The sequence below is a fragment of the Moschus berezovskii genome, chromosome 8 (genome assembly GCF_049115385.1).
Source record: "Moschus berezovskii isolate FMDL1 chromosome 8, NW_MosBer_1.0, whole genome shotgun sequence".
Classification (NCBI taxonomy): Eukaryota; Metazoa; Chordata; class Mammalia; order Artiodactyla; family Moschidae; genus Moschus; species Moschus berezovskii.
In genome coordinates, this window is record NC_142467.1 from 102,958,087 (window position 1) to 102,980,740 (window position 22,654).

At 39.3% G+C, this 22,654-nt stretch overlaps 2 protein-coding genes and 1 pseudogene across 2 annotated transcripts; all 3 read left to right on the forward strand.

Annotated features, from left to right (window-relative positions):
* Nucleotides 1-4,992: 4,992 nt before the first annotated feature.
* Nucleotides 4,993-5,940, forward strand: LOC129559310 (olfactory receptor-like protein OLF4). Its single transcript, XM_055430925.1, has one exon. It carries the CDS (start codon nt 4,993-4,995, stop codon nt 5,938-5,940), a length of 948 nt encoding a protein of 315 aa, XP_055286900.1.
* A 7,419-nt stretch (nt 5,941-13,359) lies between these two features.
* LOC129558122 (olfactory receptor 7A17-like) lies at nt 13,360-14,313 on the forward strand. Its single transcript, XM_088838398.1, has one exon. The coding sequence runs from the start codon at nt 13,378-13,380 to the stop codon at nt 14,311-14,313; it is 936 nt and encodes a 311-aa protein (XP_088694524.1). The 5' UTR covers nt 13,360-13,377.
* Nucleotides 14,314-20,114: 5,801 nt separating this feature from the next.
* Nucleotides 20,115-20,892, forward strand: LOC148777167 (olfactory receptor 7A10-like; annotated as a pseudogene).
* The last annotated feature ends 1,762 nt before the right edge of the window (nt 20,893-22,654 follow it).

The following is a 22,654-nucleotide window of genomic DNA, read 5'->3' on the forward strand; positions in this document are numbered from 1 at the left end:
TTTTGACTATCTCTCCTGTCTTTTCCTTCTGGACACTACAGTTATGCCAATGTTGGTGTTCTTAATGTAGTCAAACATCACTCAAAATAGTCTCATTTTTAATTTGTTTTTTCTTTTCTGACTGAGTCATTTCCATGATTCTATATTTCAGTTATCTATGCATTCTTCTGTATTACCCGGTATACTATCTATTACGTCTAGTTGTTGGTCGTTTCCTTTATTGTAGTGTTCAGTTCTAACTAGTTTTTATTTTATAGTTCCCTGTTAAAATGATCACTGTTTCATCAGTCTGTTTTTTTCAGAGAATTAAATATTTTATGGTCTTCCACTTATTAACAAAATGCACAGGGTGAATACTGGAAATAAAACTTCTTTTGGAAGATTCTTTGAATCATTTTAGCTTGAGTAAATGGAATTTATGTCATCTTTACTAATGCATTGATTCCAAATCTGGTAAACTGTTTCTCTTTCATTAGCTGCTTTTCAGGCATGTTTTTAGGGCTTGAATCAGGTATGAGTTATGGCTTCCTCTTTGATTTGTGGCCAATACTGGCCTAATGGGAGGGAGACAGCTCCCAAGTTGCTAGATCAGAAGCTCTGAGGGTCAGGTATGAGCTGATTTTGTTCCGTCTAAGAGTGTGCTTCCCCTTTCCTGCACCAGCTTGGTCGACCCAGAGGGGAGCAGTGCTGGAACAAGAAGTGCTAGTGTGAAGCCCTCAACATATGGTGGGGCATGGACCTGTTGGCCTGGGCAGAGCTTGTGATGCAGGCTGCTCTGATGCACTGTCTCTGTAAACACCAACAACAGTTGGCCCTCCCCTGCTCAGAAGCATCTCTGGGTCTGAAGCTCTTTTGTCATAACAGTAGGGCTGCTGTTCTTATTATGGTATGGGCTGTAAATGCAGGGAACAGGGACTTGCTTGGACTTCTGATATGGATAGGGGGTGGGCTGTGGCACACAGCTGTAGTCAGTGATTGGGGTTGCTTCAGATATGAAGCCCATGTAAGCTGCAGTAATAGAAGTCATGGCCCTGCTTAGACATTGCTTCATGTCTGAGCCTCTGCCTTGATTCACAGCCAGTTTCCCAAGCATCCACTCATGTCAGGTGGATGCTTGGGGACTCACTAACTCACACACACACACACACAGACACACACACTATATATATATGTGTGTGTGTGTGTGTGTGTGTATGTATATATGTATGTATCTGTATATTGTATCTATATATACTGCATCTCCTGTATGCAGGCAGATTCTTTACTTCCTGATTTACCTGGTGGATCTGCCTGCAATGCAGAACATGTGGGTTTGACCTCTGCATTGGGAAGATCCCAGGAGAATGGAAAGGCAACCCACTCCAGTATTTTCGATTGGCAAATCCTATGGACAGAGGAAGCCTGGCAGGCTACAGGCCATGGGGTCACAAAGACTCAGATGTGACTGAGCACAGCACACACACACACATAATACACTAAGATAGTTCATGGTGCATATCAACATGTAAATAGCTCTAAGTACAAACATTTAGTAGTGAGGGGATAAAGGATAGCTTAACTTCTGATATAACTGGGAAATTTCCAATTGACTTGGATAAACTATCATGCATCCAAGGAGTATATTGACCAAGGTTTTATACTAAAACAGTGAGGAGAATGGTAATATTTAGAGATTTCAGTGGTTTTTTTCCCTTCCCCAAATCAAAGTTTTAAAGACCCGAGGGACCTAGACAAGCCAAATCCTCAATGTTAACGTTTAAAGAAAATTTTATACTCAGAGGTGTGATGACATGCTGAGAACCATAGGGATTTAGAATCAAGAGAATTAAGAGGAAAGAGTAATAAAAAATGAATTCACCTAACTTATAATGCAGTGTCTTAGGAACAGAGAATTAGCAGGGGAAAAAAATCCATTCTGTCCAGAAAAATGTTCCCATGGGAAATCATGTATTTAGAGGATGGAGTAATCAGAGGAAACATGTATAATGAGCTGACACAGGAAGCTCCAAATATCTCCTCTTCAGCAGTCCCTCAGCCTCTGCCACTTTGGTTTGGGAGGACCTGGTTCTTGCTTTTGAAGTTCTACATCTGTCTGGGAACCAATGCTTGATTTTTATCACTTCCTGTTTTCTTATTTGGGGACAAAATTTCTGTCTGCATCAGTAATCATTTAGGGAGGAATTTTGACTTCTACAGGGAAAACTTTCTCTCTCAATCTGCAGACAGGTGAGTTTGAGAACTCCACAGACCCTACAGGAGAGGGTCAGTGATGATGGAAGCCCGGAATGTGTACTTGAGGTCACCTGAGGACCAATCTTGCATAGCTAGAGGCCAGAGGTCATTGTGGTCATTTTCTGGTTTTCCCAATATTAATGCACTTATTTATGGTCTGAAAATAAAGTGAGCATTGCAATTGAAAATGCAAGTGTCAATCTTGTCAATTAAATGGTATTCGTAGAAGCTCAGAAGGAATGATGTTAGTGGTTTAGTCGCTGAGTTGCTCCAACTCTTGTGTCCCCATGGACTGTAATCCACCCAGCTCCTTCGTTCATGGGATTTCCCAGGCAAGAATGCTGGAGTGAGCTGCCATTTCCTTCTCCAGGGGATCTTCTCGACCAGGGACTGAACCTATGTGTCCTGCATTGACAAGCATATTCTTTATTTTCTGAGCCACCAAGAAAATCCCTTTAGAAGGAATAGGAGGCACAAAATGCTTCCAGTAGAAGTAGAAAATAAGTATAAGGATCTTATTTATGAACAAGAGGAAACAAATAGGGGAAGCCCTTAAGAAAAAGAAATCTTCTACTGCTTTATATGCTTCATATAAAACATATCCAAATTCTATTGTATTTTGTCTATTTCTGATATTGAATTGGTAGCTTATATTCCAATTTTTTCTTTTCCTCTTGGGATATTCAAGCTGTAAGATATTCCATGTCATATCATTTTTTAATGTTCTTGGACAAAAGATATTTTTCTTTATCATTTTTCCAGATATTAAGGAGATTTCACTGGAGTTGGAATGTTGATGAAGCAAAGAAACCTTTTTTATTGCATTGTCTCAGGAGTCACTGAGTATATTGGATATTATTTCCCTTAATGTCCATATATCCATTTCATTTCTCTCTGTTTCTTTCACTCTCACAAATTTTATTCTTCACTAAATACTAAGCAGAAATTGACTATACCAAAAATGGACCCCACATTTATTGTTCCATGAGAAGTTTATAAACTGGAATTTCACAGTAAAAATTATATATTCTTTTGGAAAATAATTATTAGACCTGACCCGCTAAGCTGTAAGCACTCACAGCCTAAAGAGGGTGAATCTGGGTGACCAATGTATGATGGTGACTCAACACAGAACATGTTGTGTGTGTGTGTGTGTGTGTGTGTGTGTGTGTATGTTTGCGCTTTTGTCTTGAAAAGGAGAACAGTTCTTAACAGCAGATACACCTGGACCCATACGCTAAATGACTTATATACAAATTCAGCGCAACAGATTGAACCAAGAAGCCAATCTGATATAATTCATAGGATGGTTTTTTAGCCAATTTGAAAATGTGCAAGGAAACACATGGAAGGAGGGATTCTCTGTGGACTGAAGGTTCAGCTGTAGCAGGAAGGCCACCTTGTTCCTCAGCATCCCTGACACCATCTCTAATCACTCCCCTCCTGCTTTTCCCTCTGCCCCACTGGCTTCCTTGTTTGCTATTGAACATGTGGGACAGCATCTTCCTCAGGAACTTAGCGGTGGCAACTCCCTCTTCCAGGCACACAGTTCTGACATCACTCTAGCTCCTTGTCTGTTTCTTTAGGAATCTGTTCAAACATCAAATAGTTTGCTGGACTTTCCTGAACACTGAGGGCAAAATAACACCTCCCACCACTTTCTTTTATACCTGGCTTTGTTTCATCATAGCATCTATCGCATATTCTGACATATTTTATTAGCATAACCTCATTCACTATCTTTGGGTTGCTGCTGCTGCTGCTAAGTCACTTCAGTCGTGTCCGACTCTGTGTGACCCCATAGACGGCAGCCCATCAGGCTCCCCCGTCCCTGGGATTCTCCAGGCAAGAACACTGGAGTGGGTTGCCATTTCCTTCTCCAATGTGTGAAAGTGAAAAGGGAAAGTGAAGTTGCTCAGTCATGTCTGACTCGTAGCGACCCCATGGACTGCCGCCTACCAGGCTCCTCCGTCCATGGGATTTTCTAGGCAAGAGGACTGGAGTGGCTTGCCATTGCCTTCTCCGCTTTGGGTTGCTAGAGGTTTGTTTTTCAGCATTTTCTACTTGTCTCCATGTTCTTGGAACATGGTTAGCACTAGATATATATTTCTCAAAGAATGAAGGAATGTCACATTAAAACTCTAGAATATATGACCTCTTAGCAAATGTGATAAATGGGACAAAAACTACGAGTCAGAAATGAAATGAAGTATAGCTTCAAGGGGCTTCTGCAGTGACTCAGTAGTTTAGAACATGGTTAGCACTAGATATATATTTCTCAAAAGAATGAAGGAATGTCACATTAAAACTCTAGAATATATGACCTCTTAGCAAATGTGATAAATGGGACAAAAACTACGAGTCAGAAATGAAATGAAGTATAGCTTCAAGGGGCTTCTGCAGTGACTCAGTAGTTTAGAATCTGTCTGCAATGCAACACCCATTCAAGAGATGCAGGATCAATCCCTGTGTTGGAAATAACCGTTGGAGGAGGGCATGCAACCCACACCAGAATTCTTTCTTGGGAAATCCCATAGACAGCGGAGGCTGGGGTGTGACGGTCCTTGGGGTTGCACAGAGTGGGACACAAATGAAGCGGCTCAAAATACACACATACTCTATAGGAGAACTTATCTGCAAATAAAATATTAACATCAACTTCTTGAAGGCTAAATAGAAATTACAGTATTTCAGTTATGTGAATTAGTATGAGTGAAAATTGTCATTACTTTTCTTTTTCCTGGTATTCACCTCCACCCCATGGAACCAAGTAACACTACACAAATTTCACGATTTCTTCTTCTGGGACTTTCAAAGGAAGCAGAACTACAGTCCCTCATATTTGGGCTTTTTCTCTCCATGTACCTGATCACTGTGTTTGGAAACCTGCTCATCATCCTGGTTGTCAGCTCGGACTCCCACCTCCACACCCCCATGTACTTCTTCCTCTCCAACCTGTCCTTTGTAGACATCTGCTTCACCTTCACCACCATCCCAAAGATGCTATGGAACATCCAGACACAGAGCCAAGTTATCACTTATGAAGGCTGCATTGCCCAGATGTATTTTTACATTCTCTTTGCAGAATTAGATGACATTCTCCTGAGTGTGATGGTCTATGATCGGTATGTGACCATCTGCCACCCTTTGCACTACACAGTCATTATGAGCCCTTACCTCTGTGCATTCCTGGTTCTGATATCCTGGGTGCTGATTGCCTTGTATTCCTTACTACACAGCTTAATGGTGCTGCGATTGTCCTTCTGTCCAGAAATGCAAATGTCCCACTTTTTTTGTGAACTCAGTGAGATGGTACAACTTGCCATTTCTGACAACTTTCTTAATAACATAGTGATGTATTTTGTAGCTGTCCTGATGGGTGTTGGTCCTTTTGCTGGTATCCTTTACTCCTACTCTAAAATAGTTTCCTGCATATGCAAAATCACATCAGCTCAAGGGAAATATAAAGCATTTTCTACCTGTGTGTCCCACCTCTTGGTTGTCTCCCTATTTTATTTTACAGCCTTAGGAGTTTACCTTAGCTCTGCTGTTACCCACAGCTCACATTCAAGTACAAATTCCTTGGTGATGTACACTGTGGTCACACCCATGCTCAACCCCTTCATCTACAGTCTGAGAAATCAAGATATACAAGGGGCTCTAAAGAGATTCTACTTTATGCCAAGGTTAAAAGGCCCAATATCCTAATCCCCTGGATTGCATAACTCAAAGACTCAGAACAAGAAACTATGAATCTTTGATCATTATGAAGTAAAATTTTCTCCTATTTGTTTCCTGGGATTTTCATTTTTCTTTTCATCTTCGGATTCAGCATCTTTATGCAATTTTAGGAACTCTCCTTATTAAGTGTTTTCCTTAGTTTTACATATAGGCAGTTTTTATTTTTTCCTACTTCAAAATTTTCCTACCTTTGGGTCAAAACGTTTGGAGATTCTATTCTTTGATGGGGCATCATAGATTTATTAAAAATAACTGCTTCTTAAATGACACATGTCATCCCAAGCAATTATTTATATATATATATATATATATATATATATATATATATATATATATATACATATATACACATGGTCTTTTTGACCAAAAGATCTTTTAGGTGACATACTGTGTGTGTGTGTGTGTGTGTTTGTGTAGAGTATTCTCCAACGTAGAGTAGTACTCTATATATTTCAAGCCCGGGATGTCTGGAAGCAAGCATAAAAGCTGTGGTGATATTGCTCGTACAGCTAAGAAGCACCAAGTAATAATGATGGAAAAGAAAATATTGAGACAGTGGAGCGAGGTGAAAAGAAGGAATTGGAGAACCAGCAAAACTAATAAGAGAGACAGAGGGAGAAGATGTAACTGAAGAACAGGAGAGATCCAGGACACAGGAAATAGCTGGGGGGTTTCTTTATTTGAGAGGGCACTTGATGAGAAGAGTCAACTCATTGGAAAATATCATGATGCTGGAAAAGATTGAGGCAGGAGAAGGGGAGACAGAGGATGAGATGGTTGGATGGCATCACTGACTCAATAGACATGAGTCTGAGCAAACTGGGAGGTGGTGATGGATGGGGAAGCCTGGTATGCTGCAGTCCATTGGGTCTCACAGAGTTGGACGTGACTGAGCAGCCGAACAGTAAGAACAAATGAGGCACAGGACCTGCTTGCAGAATGGCACACGAAGTGTGCAGCAGCCGTTCAGAATGCAGTCCAGTGCTGCTGTGTCATCTCTGATGGGAGAAAAAACTACATTAAGACATCAGCAGACTGATTTTTCAAGGGCTTAGTCTCTCAGTCGTGTCCAACTCCTTGCGACCACATGGACTGTAGCCACCAGGCTAGTGTGTTCATGGAATTCTCCAGGCAAGAATACTGGAATGGGTCACCATGCCCTCCTCCAGGGGATCTTCCCAACCCAGGGATCGAACCCAGGTCTCCTGCATTGCAGATGGATTTTCTTTTTACTTTTTTACTATCTGAGCCACCAGGGAAGGCAGAGAATACTGGAGTGGGTAGTCTATCCTGTCTCCTAGGGAACTTCCTGACCCAGGAATTGAACCAGGGTCTCTTGCACTGCAGGTGGATTGTTTACCAACTGAGCTACCAGAGTATCCCAGGAGCTATTGGGAAGTTTTTTTTAAGAGGGTAGATGAAAGGAATCCAGCAAGGAACCAGAACCTGTGCCATCAGCATCAGGCATGAGTGGAATTTCCGCTTCCATCTCCTACTGCTAGTGATCCTTCATCTCTGCCATCTGCCATCTCCTCTCCCTCCCCCAGTTAATAATTCTTGTCTGTTCACTCAATGCCAACCCCCATATGCCAGCTGTTGTACTCTACACTGTACTTTTCAAGGCACTATACGGTAAGATTAAGAACGGTTTCTTTATGTTTTGTACTTGTTTTTATGTGTTATTTGTGTGAAAAGTAGTATAAACTTATTACAGTGATGGCTGTGGCTTAGTCGCTCAGTCATGTTTGACTCTTTGTGACCCAGTGGATTGTAGACTACCAGGTTCTTGTCTCCATGGGATTTCCCAGGCAAGAATACTGGAATGGGTTGCCATTTCTTCAGGGAACCTGATTATAGTACCATGTAACTGATTGTGTTATTTGGGTACCTAGGCCAACTTTGTTGGACTTATGAACAAATTGGACTGAAGAATACACTCTTGGAAAGGAACTCAATTATATCTAGGAGAAGTGCTATATTATATTCCTGTTTCCCCTTGAAAATTTACAGTACTTCCCACTCATGCATCTTTCCATAGCTCTAGGTAAGCCTGAATTACAAACTGGGCAAGAATTCAACCTCTCTTGTCAGTTGCCCTTTGATCATAATAATGGAAGAGATCTTTGATTATAAATATCTCACTTTTTTCTAAAGTTAGCCATAATAATAAAAGAAACAATGAATGTACATTTGAACATCATCCATTAAAATCCTCATTATAATCAGAGACATCTTCCATTATTGTGATCAAAGGGAAACTAACAAGAGAGGTTGAATTCTTGCCCAGTTTTTAATTTGGCTTACCTATTTTTCTCCACAAGTATTTATTTTATTACAATTTCCCCTGGTTTCCTGGAAAGTAACCTGAATAGGATCACATGTTAATACAGTTTTTTGAAGTTATTTGAAAAATAGAATGAGCATGAATGCTGTCTCAAATATTGATGTAAATGCCCAAAATAAGAAGTCGCAGATTTTTACAATTGCCTTCACATTTGTTTATTTTGATTGTTGTATCAATAAGCTCTCAATGGCTTTCTGTGCTTTGCAAAAGCTTTCAAGTCTAATTGGGTCACGTTTGTTTATTTTTGCTTTTATTTCCTTTGTTTTAGGAGACTGATCAAAAAAATACTGCTATTATTTATCTCAAAGACAGGTCTACCTAATTATCTTCTATGATTTTTATTGTTTCCAGTCTTACATTTAAGTCTTTAATCCATTTGTGTTTATTTTTGCATATGGTGTGAGAAATATTTTAATCTAATTCTCTATACATAGCTGTCCAGTTTTATTAGGATCACTTGTGAAAGAGTCTTTTTTTTTTTTTATTCTTTCCTTCTTTGTCATGGGTTAATCGGCCATAAACGTGTGCTTTATTTCTTGGCTCTTTATTCTGTTCCATTGATTGTTTGTGTCTGTACCATGCCATTTTGATGACTGTAGCTTTGCAGTATAGTCTGAAGTTTAGGAGAAAGATAAGCCCAGCTTTGTTGTCATGGCAGGGAAGGGGGTTGTTTGGTTGGTTGGTTGATTTTGTTTTGCAATTGCTTTGGCTATTCAGGTTCTTTTGTGGTTCCATATGAATTTTAGGCACGTATGTGTGATAGTCCCTCAGGTGTGTCCATCTCTTTGCAACCCCATGCACTGTAACCTGCCAGGGCTCCTCTAGCCATGGGATTTCCTAGATATGAATACTGGAGTGGGTAGCCATTTCCTACTCCAGAGAATCTTCCTGACCCAGGGGTTGATGAACCTGCAATACCAGTCTGCAATCGTGATTGCAGGCTGATTCTTTACCATCTGAGCCACCAGGGATGCCCTGAATTTTAGGAATATTAATTCTATTTCTGTGGACAATGTTGTCGGTATTTTGAATTATTAGGAGTGAATCTTGGAAGCAGAGAGAGTAGACATCCTTGTCTTGTTCCTAAATTTATAGGAATTGCTTTCAACTTTTCACTGTAAAATATGAGGTTGCTTGTGTTTATATCATAAATGCCATTATTTATTGAGATATGTTCCCTCTAGATCCACTTTGATGAGGAATGTTATATCATAAATGGATGTTGAACTTTATCACATGTTTTTATTTATGCAACTACTTTTTAAAAATTTTTACTCTGGTATAATTGATTTATATTGCTGGGTTAGTTTCAGGGGTACAGAGAAGAGAATCTGTAATACATGTAGTTATATCAGCTTTTTTTAGCTTCTTTTCCCATGTAAGCCATTACAGGGTATTGAATAGAATTCCCTGTGCTATACAATAGGTCCTTATTAGCTATCTATTTTAAGCTCAGTTGTGTGTATATGTCACGTGTAGATTATTTTTGGTGTGTTTGTGGGCAAGGTGGGCTCCACATCCTCTTACTCTGCCTTCTTATTCTCTTCCTTCAAGATTTCATCATTTTTGTATAACTGTGTAGCATTACATTTTATATACATACATGCCTTCTTTATATCCATTCATTCATTGATGGACACTTAGGTTGTTTCCATACTTGGCTATTGAAAATAATGGTGTGATGGACTTAGGGTTGCATATATCTTTTCAAATTTGTGTTTTTGTATTTTTAGGATAAATACTCCAATTGGAATAGCTGTATCATAAGGTAGTTTTATGCTTAATTTTTTGAGCAGTCTCCCTACTCTTTTACATGATAGCTGCACCAATTTACATTCCTATCAAGATTATGGGTATAAATTGACAAGTAATTTACAATATAGAAGTAACCCACTCCAGTATTCTTGCCTGGGAAATCCCATGAACGGAGGAACCTGGAAGGCCACGGGGTTGCAAAGAGTCAGAAACGACTTAACAATGAAACAACAATAATACCTTTTAATTTATTAAATACCTTTTACATTGTTTTTATTTTAAATATTTGAAAATATAAATTTTCTTTGAAAATACCAATTCAAACTTTTTCAGATGTATATTATTTGCTGTGATTCATGTGTCCTTGCATTAAAAAATTAAAATTGTTCATACCTCTGGAATAAATGCATACACTTTCATTCAAAAATTCAGGTGAAGACATTTTGGTGTGCAGAAATTGTAAAACTACATACTCTGTATCCTAAACACAGAGTATGAGCAGGGAACTCTTCCTATCTGACCAGACCAGTGTCCCTCAGGGAAATCAGTTATTAGAGGTGGTAGTTACAAAAAGGACTCATGCTAATGAGCAGACATAAAAAGTCATAAATATTTCTGTGCTGCAATCCCTCTGCCTGTGGAGCCTTGGACTAGATTGGGGCCTGGTTGATTCTTGCAGAGTCAGAACTCTAGTTGGAGGACCAATGCTTGACTCTATCCCACTGTCTTATCTGTAGAGAGTTTCTATCTCCATCATCAACCATCCAAGAGGAGTTGGGACATCTATTTGAGACTTTCCTCTTAGAAACTCTACCCAGCTGAGTCCAGGAGCTCAGTAAATACTGCAAGATATGGTCAAAGGGAATGGCAGCCAAGAACATTCACCTGAGTTCGTATGAGAGCCAATGCAGACTAAATCAGAGCCATAAACACTGAGTTTGTTTGTTGTCTTGACTGATAAATTAATGTATTATTTCATGATGCTGAAAAAAGAAGTGAGTGCTGAGCTTTACAATGCAACGGTCAATGTTGACCATTAAATGATGGACAGAGAAGCTCAGTTAGAAGAGGGAGTGGGGTGTGCAAAATGCTTTCAGTCAAAGTAGAACCTAAAGTCCAAGTACATCTGTCATTAACTGAAGTAGAGTTATAGGGTATTAGCTTTGGAGGGATGTACAGTGATGTAGCATGTTTTTTCTAGCAGAAGCATATTTAACTATGGTGAATAAGATCGAGACCTAGAATTCTGGCAAACATTTCCCCTGCAACTGCTCTTGATGAGGCATACATTTCAGTGTTTCTACTCTCTTAATATTAAAATAAAAAAAATTACATCAAAATTGTATGCCAAAGAGCTTACCCTGAAATTATTTCATTATGTATAATATTAAATATATGTGTTGAATCATTCAGTTCAGTTCAGTTGCTCAGTCGTGTCTGACTCTTTGTGACCACATGAGATGCAGCATGCCAGGCATCCCTGTCTATCCCTGAGCTTGCTCAGATTCATGTCCATCAAGTTGGTGATGCCATCCAACCATCTCATCCTCTGTTGTTCCCTTCTCTTGCCTTCAATCTTTCCCAGCATAGTGGTCTTTTCCAGTGAGTCAGCTCTTCGCATCAGGTGGCCAAAGTAGTGAAGCTCCAGCTTCAGCATCAGTCTTTCCAATGAATATTCAGGACTGATTTCCTTTAGGATTGACTGGTTTGATCTGGTAGAATCGTTAACCCATTACTGCCTCATTTTAAATAAATCTTTGATGCTATTGAAAGTAGCATCAACTGAAGGAAAAAAGAACAACAACGACAAAAAATAAACTGATCAGTCATGTTCTTTGCTTTCATATAGGAAATTCAACATATTTTTGCTGCCCCAATAATTTTTTTAAATTATTATATGCTTTCAAACTAGGAATTGGATTTTTATTGTCAAGATTGCTGTTTGCCCTTAGATATGTCATAATGTATACAATTATTTTTGCAGAATTTCTGAGAAATTAAAATTTTGTGTGGTAAAATCTGTGTCAGTCATCTTATGCTCTCTCCAATATTTTTTTAACTGATGGAATTGAGCCATCACTCAAATATACTTCACTTGCAAATCCTTGCTTAAACATAAATGAAAAGGAATGTTCTTCTTCCTATGTTGTGCAAATACATCACATTTTTGCATATTTTGAACTACTTCCACATCTCTTATTCCACATGGTCCTTTCACTCTAAATGTATACTAAAAGTTGCGTCATGTTCAGCCTCCATTTGAAAACTTCTCTTCTTTACATTTGAATAAATGTCACCCTTATCTTCCACATGCATATTGGAATCCGTATGTTTCTAAGTAAGAGGAAATTCTAACTTAGTGCTTCCATCTCATATTATAACAACTTGCTCTGGTATTATCTCTTTCAATGTCTTGTTATAAAAAATTGAATTAGAGATATAAGTTATAATTATCATAACCTTTTCTTTAGAATTTGGTTTTGGATTTTCCATTAATTGTCTCTAATATGGCTTTATTAATATTGAGTTTCACAAAGTGCAGAAGGTAAAAAACATGGATGAAGAACCCCTTGTGACTTAATGTTTCAGTGGCAGGAGGGAGACCCCCTTGTTCCTCAACATCTTCTGACACCATCTCTCCTTACTCTCCCTCCTGCTGATGTCCCAGACTGGCTTCCTTTTCTGGACTGGAACATCTTAAATGAGCACCTTCCTCAGGACCTTCAAATAAGCTGCTGCCTTGCCAAGATACTGCCCCAAGTATGCTCATGGCCCTAGTTCTGTCATCCTTGAGGTCTCTGTTCTAATAGCACCTTGTTCATCGATCTTACCTAAACAAACGTGAAAATCATACTCCCTTTTGACTTTCTACATCATGTCTCTTTTTTATGCTTCATAACGCTTGCCACCATCTGACACGCGATATAATTTTTGTTGGCTTATATTCTGTCACCAAAATGGGATCTTAGGAGCTTTTGTTTTCAGCACCCTACATTCGCTGCAATGACAAGATTGAGACTTTGTCACTATTCAATTTATATTTTTAAGATGCATGAAAGAATTTTTCATTAAAACTTGAATACATGACACTTTGGTGAAAACACTGATAATTGCACACGTTTGCTAATTAGAGATGACTCAAGTGGTTCCCTAAAGTGCACAAAATCTATGAACAAAATTTTGAAGTTAATATTTTTATGGAAAAATATAAAAGAAAGACAGCAATTCAACCATGTGAGTAGTGCCCATTTGTGTGAAAATGAGTCTTTTTACTTTGCCCCTTTCCTGGTAGTCACCTTCACCAAATGGAACCAAAAAACCTAACGAGGGTTTCCGAATTTCATCTTCTGGGATTTTCAGAGCAACCAGAACTGCAGCCTCTCACATTTGGGCTTTTCCTCACCATGTACTTGATTACTGTGTTTGGAAACCTGCTCATCATCCTGGCCGTCAGCTCAGGCCCCCACCTCCACACCCCCATGTACTTCTTCCTCTCCAACCTGTCCTTTATAGACATCTGCTTCACCTCCACCACCATCCCAAAGATGCTATGGAATATCGAAACCCAGAGCAAAGTTATAACATTTGAAGGCTGCATCACACAGGTATATTTTTTCACACTTTTTGTAGTACTAGACATTTTACTGCTGACCGTGATGGCCTATGACCGCTTCATGGCCATCTGCCACCCCCTGCACTACACGGTCATCATGAACCCCCAGCTCTGTGAACGGTTGGTGCTGCTGTCCTGGGTCATCAGTGTCCTGCATTCCTTGTTAGAAAGCTTGATGGTGTTGCATCTGGCTTTCTGCACAGTCTTAGAAATCCCCTACTTTTTCTGTGAACTCAATCAGATGATCCAACTTGCCTGTTCTGACACCCTTCTCAATAACATGGTGATGTATTCTGTAGCTCTGCTGCTGGCGGGTGGTCCCCTCACTGGTATCTTTTACTCTTATTCTAAGATAGTTTCCTCCATACAAGGAATGTCATCAGCTCAGGGGAAGTATAAAGCATTCTCCACCTGTGCATCTCACCTCTCAGTTGTCTCCTTATTTTATTGTACGGGTTTAGGCGTGTACCTTAGCTCTGCTGTTACCCACAGCTCACACTCAAGTGCAAGAGCCTCGGTGATGTACATTGTGATCACACCGATGCTGAACCCCTTCATCTACAGCCTGAGAAATAGAGACTTAAAGAGGGGTCTGAAAATACTCTTTGAAAAGGTGACTGTAAAATAAAATAGGGCATTTTGACCTCAGCTCAAAACCTAAGGTCATTGTTGTCAGTCTTTGATCAAATTGTGGAAGTAGAGCATTGCCTCTTCTATTTTCTTTGGCATTTCTATTTTGCTCTTGACTTTATGCAATTTATGTATTTGGTGATATTTCTGATATCCTTGATTTTTCCCTTTTTCATTTTCATACTCTTGCAATTGCATTTTCAATCTTGGAGGTGAAATATTTGAAAATACACACATTTATTTTAGGCGTCCCTATGGATCACTTAATAATTATTTCCTGTAAAATAAAATAGGCCATATTGAGTATTTTTCATTTTGTCTGATTAAAAGAAATAGTCATGATGCATACCTTTCCCATAAGTTGGGAAAATACTTCCTGGCAAGAAAATCTGAGATGACAGTTTCTCACTTTTGTGAAAATCATTCTGCACATATCACTACCTTAATGCTCTTTTTGGTAACTCAAACTTAAAATACTGCTTGTTGTCACTAGTCAAGGGCATTTTACTCACTAGGCTCTTGGTCTTCTGTACAACCTTTTCTCTACTTGGTCTACCACAGTCATTAGCAATTAGCCATTGACAATAAAATACATCTCCAAGTGGAGTCTACTCTGAAGTCACCTATAAAGAAATAAATAGATATAGCAAGCCTTTAGAGTGGACTTTCCAGGTGATGCTAGTTATAAAGAACCCACGTGCCAATGCAGGAGATGAGATACGGGTTTGATTCCTGGATCTGGAATATCCTTTGGAGAAGTAAATGGAAACACACTCCAATAGTCTTACCTGGAAAATCCCATGGACAGAGAAGCCTGGGGGGTTGGGTCCATAGGGTCACAAAGAATAGGACACGGCAGAGGAACTAAGCACTCAACGCCCTAGAGTAGGGTTAAACCTAAGTATGGTGAGACAAAATATTAAATCTATGAGAAAGATGTATTTTTTATGCAGCTCATATACTCATTAACATATGGACTATTAGTGTTCATTTAAAAGGTATATTCATTGAGCTGAAGGACTGTAGGCATGTTTTGGTTTTTATTAAATTATTTTCTTGTGTCTGTTTGAAATTTCCACTGCCTCCACAAAATATGCCATTCCTCAAAATGAAATATCTCCCACTCCTCAGAATTTTCTCAAAACCACTAAAGGGTAGAGAATGAATGGTATTAATATCAACCATTATATATCATCCCCATAATGAAAGGATGAGTCCCTGGAAAGCTTGGAATTCTGTTGTGCAAACATACATATTCTTCACCCTCTCCACATGACCTCAAAGGGATAGCAATGAAGTCACTGTTTCATTTTTTGATTTCATATTTTATATAAAATAAAGGTGAATTGCAGAAGTAGTCATGACAGTTATCTTCATGTATCAAAACAAATGCTTCAAGCAAACAGAATGAGACTATTACAATTACCTTCAATTCAATTCAGTTTTATTATTCTATCAGTTAGTTGTTGTGAAACTGAGCAGAACCTTGTGGAGTCTTCCTAGAGATAGACCCTCCTGTGTCTCCTTCATCTTGTGTGTTGAAAAGTTTAGCCTCTTAGTCTTCCCTGAGCTCCAAAGACCAGATTTAATCACAGAAGTGTGAAAATGCAGAATCAAAGGAAAGCAGTCAAGTAAGACAAAGTAATAATAGCTTAGTCATAAAACAAAGTCAAGGACTTTTGGGCTTCCATGGTGGCTCAGTGGTAAAGATCTGCCTGACAATGCAGGAGATGCAGGTTCGATCCCTGAGTCAGGAAGATTCCCTGGCGAAGGGAATGGGTATCCACTCTAGTATTCTTGCCTGGAAAACTCCATGGGCAAAGGAGCCTGCCAGGCTACAGTCCATGTGGTTTAAAGAGTCATGTATAACTGAGTGTGTGTGTGTGTATATATACACATATACAATTGATCTTCTTTGAAAAATAGCATTTTGGACTTTTCAGAAGTAAATTATTTGGTGTGATACATGGGTCCTGGTATAAAAAAAAGATAGAATTGATCACACATCTGGAGTGAATGCTTACACTTTTCATTCAAAATCTCAGGTGAAGACAATTTGGAGTGGAGAAAATGCAAAACTACATGCAAGATTCTAAAATAAAACCACAGCCTTGCTCACTCAAAAATGGCCACAGTACAGTATCTGCACCATGAACAGCATTCAGGAACCTCTTGACTCACCAGGCAAGACCTGCTGATCAGAAACTGCATATGAACTAGTGTCTGGGTGACTGGTATGCACAGTGATGAGGGGAAAGTCCTGGTCTAGAATAGGTTTACTCATTTTCTCACTTTCTGACCTGTTGTAGTAGGATCATTCTTTGTGCTGGGTGTTGTCCTGGGCATTGTAGAAGTTTAGCAGCATCCCTTCAATATAACCAAATATCACAGGTGGCAAAGGCATCTCTGAGATGGACCACAGTTTGAAAACCGGAAACAACCTGAAAGAATTCCAAAAAAAGGTCCCTTTCCTTATTCAGATTATAATGTGCAGATCACTAATTTCCATGAACCCATTTCTGCAATGAGAATGGAGTTTGGAATAGTATCACCTCATAGAATGGAGTTTTCTAAAAATTAAGTTATGCAGTCCCTATATGGTCTTAAAATCCATACACTTCTTTTTTAAAAAATTTATTTATTTTAATTGGAGGCTAATTACTTGACATTATTGTATTGGTTTTGCCATACATTGACATGAATCTGCCCCGGGTGTACATGTGTTCCCCATCCTGAAACTCCCTTCCACCTCCCTCCTCATCCCATCCCTCTGGCTCTTCTTATAACAAACGTTTTCTAATGAGGGACTAACTGGCAGCTCTCAATTGGTGTTGTAAGTATGAAGCTCCTAACTGCTTTGGCCAAACTCTCATAAATCCAAGCACTACATTGTCCAAGGTTTTATATTAAAGAATCAAAACCCACTTTTGAAGATGCAAATTCTAATTTTCTCTAGAATCAAAAGGCTATGACTCACCAGGAGTGAAGTCAGTTCCTTGATTAGGAATCTAACCAAGACAGAATCCTCAAGCTTAGACTGGAGAAAACCTGAACTCAGGGATGGGGTGAGGTGTTGGGATCTTAAGGTTTATCCCTCTGGAAGACAGGTTAAATTATTAAAGAAGCAATAAACACTGAATACTGAATTCATCTGGCTTGTAACATTGAATCTCAGACACAGAGTATGAGCGGGAAACTTTTCCTATCTGTCCAGACCACTGTCCCACAGGGAAATCAATTATTAGAGGTAGTAGTTACAACAGGGAAACATGCTGGCTAGCAGACATAAGGAGCCACAAATATTTCTTGTGCAGCAGTCCCTCAGCCTTTGCAACCTTGGACTAGATTGCGGCATGGTTGGTACTTGCAGAGTCAAAACTCTATTTGGGGGGCCAATGCCTGACTCCACAATCTAGTCTATAGACAGAGCCTCTGTCTCCATCACCAGCCATCCGAGTGGAGTTGGGACACATATGTTGAGACCTTGCTGTCAGAAACTCCTCCCAGGTGTTTCTTGAGTCCAAGAGCCCAGTAAATACTGCAAGAGATGGTCAGAGGGAATGACAGCCAAGAACATTGACCTGAATTCACCTGAGTGCCAATGTAGACTAAACCCAGAGCCATGATTATTGCAGTTGCTTGTTGTCTTGACTGAATAATGGATTATTTCATGATGCTGAAAATAGAAATGAATAGTGAACTCAACAATATAAGGGTCAACGTTGACCATTAAATGATGGACATGGAAGCCCAATTAGAAGAGGGAAGGAGAGGTACAAAGTGTTTTTAGTAAAAGAACTTATGTCCATAAGTACAAGGACCTTTGAAATTAACTGAAGTAGAGATATAAGGTACTAGCTATGGGGAGATGTACAGTGATGTAGGATGTTTTTCTAAGAAGAAGCATATTTTGCTATAATGAGTAAAATCCAGATAAAGGAATGCTAGCAAACATTTTCCTGCAACAGCAGTTCACGAGACATACATTCCACAGTAGCTCCTGCCTCTTAATATTAAAATTTAAAAGCTTTTATTATGTGGAAATTAGTATGCCAACAAGCTTACTCTGTAATTATATCATTACCAATAAGATTAAATATATATGTAGATTCATTAGTCTATTACTTCCTCATTTAAAACTGACTGTTAAAGTTGTTTGCTTTCAATAGGAAATTCATCATCTTTTTGCTCCTGTATTTTATTGTATTCCTTCAAACTAAGAACTGGCTTATTACAATCAAGATTGCATTCACCCGTAAATATGTCATATATGTATACAATTATTTGTGAAGAATGTGTGAGCATTTAAAATTTTATGTGGTAAAATCTCTTTCAGGTATCTTACACACTCTTCAGTGTTCTGTTTTATTTTTTTAACTGAAGGCATTTAGTGATCACTTAAATATGCTTCACTGGCAAATCCTTGCCTTAAACAGAAATGAAAAGGAATGTTTTCATGCAAATAAATAACACTTTTGCATATTTCCAATTACTTTCCACATCCATTATTCCTTAAGATGAATGAAAAAGAATGAAATAATGCTGTTTGCAGCAACATGAATGGACCTGCAGATTGTCATTCTGAGTGAAGAAAGTCAGACAGAGAAAGAGAAATATAGCATCCCTATTATGTGGAAATGAAAAAGAAATGTTACAAACGAATTTACAAAACAGAAACAGACTCACAGATATAGAGAATTAACTTATGGTTGCCATGTGTGTGTGTGTGTATCAGTCAGTCAGTTCAGTCGCTCAGTCGTGTGTGTATATATATGTTTTATTTGAGATAGTCTTTCTTCATGATGGTATTTTAGGAGATTTTGTTTAACAAAACCCTATTAGTTCAGTTCAGTTGCTCAGTTGTGTCTGACTCTTTGCAAACCCATGAATCGCAGCATGCCAGGCCTCCCTGTCCATCACCAACTCCTGGAGTTTACCCAAACTCATGTGCATCGAGTTGGTGATACCATCCAGCCATCTCATCCTCTGTCGTCTGCTTCTCCTCCTGCCCCCAATCCCTCCCAACATCAAGATCTTTTCCAATGAGTCAACTCTTCGCATGAGGTGGCCAGCGTACTGGAGTTTCAGCCTCAGCATCAGTCCTTCCAATGAACACCCAGGATTGATCTCCTTTAGGATTGACTGATTGGATCTCCTTGAAATCCAAGGGACTCTCAAAAGTCTTCTCCAGCACCACAATTCAAAAGCATCAATTCTTTGGTGCTCAGCTTTCTTCACAGTCTAACTCTCACATCCATATATGACCACTGGAAAAACCATAGCCCTGACTAGATGAACTTTCGTTGGTAAAATAATGTCTCTGCTTTTAATAGGCTATCTAGGTTGGTCATAGCTTTCCTTCCAAGGAGTAAGTGTCTTTTAATTTCATGGCTGCAGTCACCATCTGCAGTGTCCACTGTTTCCCCATCTATTTCCCATGAAGTGATGGGACCAGATGCCATGATTTAGCCCATGTACAAAACCCTGTACACATTGCCAAATCCATGAACAAAATATTGAAATAAACTTTTTTTTTTTACAGCAAAATAGAAATAGTTGGCCTTTCATCAATGCAAGTGAAGTCTGATTGTACCATAATCAGTCATTTGCAGTCACCCTTTCCTTGCAGTCACCTCCAACACATGACACCAAGGAACATAACAGGAGTCTCAGAATTTCTTCCAAATTTAAATTGCAACCTTTCACATTTGGACTTTTCCTCTCTGTGTACCTAATCACTGTGTTTGGAAACCTGCTCTTCATCCAGGCATCAGCTCAGACCCCCACATCCACACCCCCATGTACTTCTTCCTCTCCAACTTGTCCTTTGTAGACACCTGCTTCATCACCACCATCTCAAAGTTGCTGTGGAGCCTCCAGACACAGAACCAAGCTATCACCTATGAAGGCTGCATAACTCAATTATATTTTTTCACACTTTTTGTAGGATTGCATATCTTTCTCTTGACCGTGATGGCCTATGACCACTTTGTGGCTATCTGTCACCCCCTGCACTGCATCGTCAACATGAACCCCTGGTTCTGTGCACTGCTGGTGTTATTGTCCTGGGTCATCAGTCATGCCTTGCTGGAAAGCATAATGGTGTTGCCACTGTCTGTCTGTACATCCCCTCACTTTTTCTGTAAGTTCAATCAGATGATCCAACCTGCCAGGTCTGTCATCTTTCTTGATAAAGCAGTAATGTATTTTATACCTCTGTTGCTGGCTGGTGGTCCCCTCTTGTGTATCCTTTACTCCTACTCTAAGATAGTTTCTGCCATACATGAAATCTCGTCAGCTTAGGGGAAAGTACAAAGCATTTTCCACCTGTGCATCTCACCTCTCATGTGTCTCCCTACTTTTTTGGAGAGGCATAGGTGTGTCCCTTCTCTCTGCTACTACCCACAGTTCACATTCAAAAGCAACAGCCTCAATGATGTACACTGTGGTCACGCCCGTGCTGAACCTCTTCATCTACAGTCTGAAAAATAAAGACTTAAAGAGGGCTCTGAAAATACTCTTTGTGAAGAAATCTATGAAAGAATCTATTATCCTAGGGCTTAAGAAATGCCCATGATAACAGCTCAAATCCTGAGCCAAATTTGATCCAGCTGTGGCAATGGAATATGCCTCTTTTATTTTCCTTGCAGTTTCTATTTCAACTTCTTTATGAAATTTATGTAACTTGCTTTTAAGTTTTGTGATAGCACTAGTATTTAAGAGTTTTTCCCTTTTTCATTTTTATACTCTCCCAACCCTGGATGTGTGAGATTAGTGCAATTGTGCGGTAGTTTGAGCATTCTTTGTCATTGCCTTTCTTTGGGATTGGAATGAAGACTGACTTTTTCCAGTCCTGTGGCCACTGCTGAGTTTTCCAAATTTGCTGGCATATTGAGTGCAGCACTTTCACAGCATCATCTTTCAGGATTTGAAATAGCTCAACTGGAATTCCATCACCTCCACTATCTTTGTTCGTAGTTATGCTTTCTAAGGCCCCCTTGATTCACATTCCAAGGTGTCTGGCTCTAGGTGAGTGATCATACCATCATAATTATCTTGCTTGTGAAGATCTTTTTTGTACAGTTTTTCTGTGTATTCTTGCCACCTCTTCTTAATATCTTCTGCTGCTGTTAGGTCCACACCATTTCTGTCCTTTATCAAGCCCATCTTTGCATGAAATATTCACTTGGTGTCTCTAATTTTCTTGAAGAGATCTCTTGTCTTTCCTATTCTGTTGTTTTCCTCTATTTCTTTGCATTGATCACTGAGGAAGGCTTTCCTATCTCGCCTTCCTATTCTTTGGAACTCTGCATTCAGATGCTTATATCTTTCCCTTTCTCCTTTGCTTTTTGCTTCTCTTCTTTTCACAGCTATTTGGAAGGCCTCTTCAGACAGCCAATTTCCTTTTTTGCATTTCTTTTCCATGGGAATGATCTTTGTCCCTGTCTCCTGTACAATATCATGAACCTCCGTCCATAGTTCATCAGGCACTCTATCTATCAGATCTAGTCCCTTAAATCTATTTCTCACTTCCACTGTATAATCATAAGGGATTTTACTTAGGTCATATCTGAATGGTCTAGTGGTTTTCCCTACTTTCTTCATTTTAAGTCTGAATTTGGCAATAAGGAGTTCATGATCTGAGCCACAGTCAGCTCCTGGTCTTGTTTTTGCTAACTGTATACAGCTTCTCCATTTTTGGCTGCAAAGAATATAATCAATCTGATTTTGGTGTTGGCCATCTGGTGTTGTACATTTTTAGAGTCTTCTCTTGTGTTGTTGGAAGAGGGTGTTTGCTATATCCAGTGCGTTCGTTCTATTGGCAAAACTCTATTAGCCTTTGCCCTGCTTCATTCCGTGCTCCAAGGCCAAATTTCCCTGTTACTCCATGTGTTTCTTGACTTCCTACATTTGCATTCCAGTCCTCTATAATGAAAAGGACATCTTTTCTGGGTGTTAGTTCTAAAAGTTCTTGTAGGTCTTCATAGAACCATTCAACTTCAGCTTCTTCAGCATTACTGGTTGGGGCATACTTGGATTACTGTAATATTGAATGGTTTTCCTTGGAAACGAACAGAGATCATTCTGTCATTTTTGAGATTGCATCCAAGTACTTCATTTCGGACTCTTTTGTTGACCATGATGGCTACTCCATTTCTTCTAAGGGATTCCTGCCCACAGTAGTAGATATAATGGTCATCTGAGTTAAATTTACCCTTTCCAGTCCATTTTAGTTCACTGATTCCTAGAATGTCGACGTTCACTCTTGCCATCTCCTGTTTGACCACTTCCAATTTGCCTTGATTCATGGACCTAATAGTCCAGGTTCCTATGCAATA

What these genes read in the sequence shown, in the direction of transcription:
- LOC129559310 (XM_055430925.1), top strand. Translation starts at nt 4,993, where the DNA reads ATGGAACCAAGTAACACTACACAAATTTCACGATTTCTTCTTCTGGGA.
- LOC129558122 (XM_088838398.1), top strand. Translation starts at nt 13,378, where the DNA reads ATGGAACCAAAAAACCTAACGAGGGTTTCCGAATTTCATCTTCTGGGA.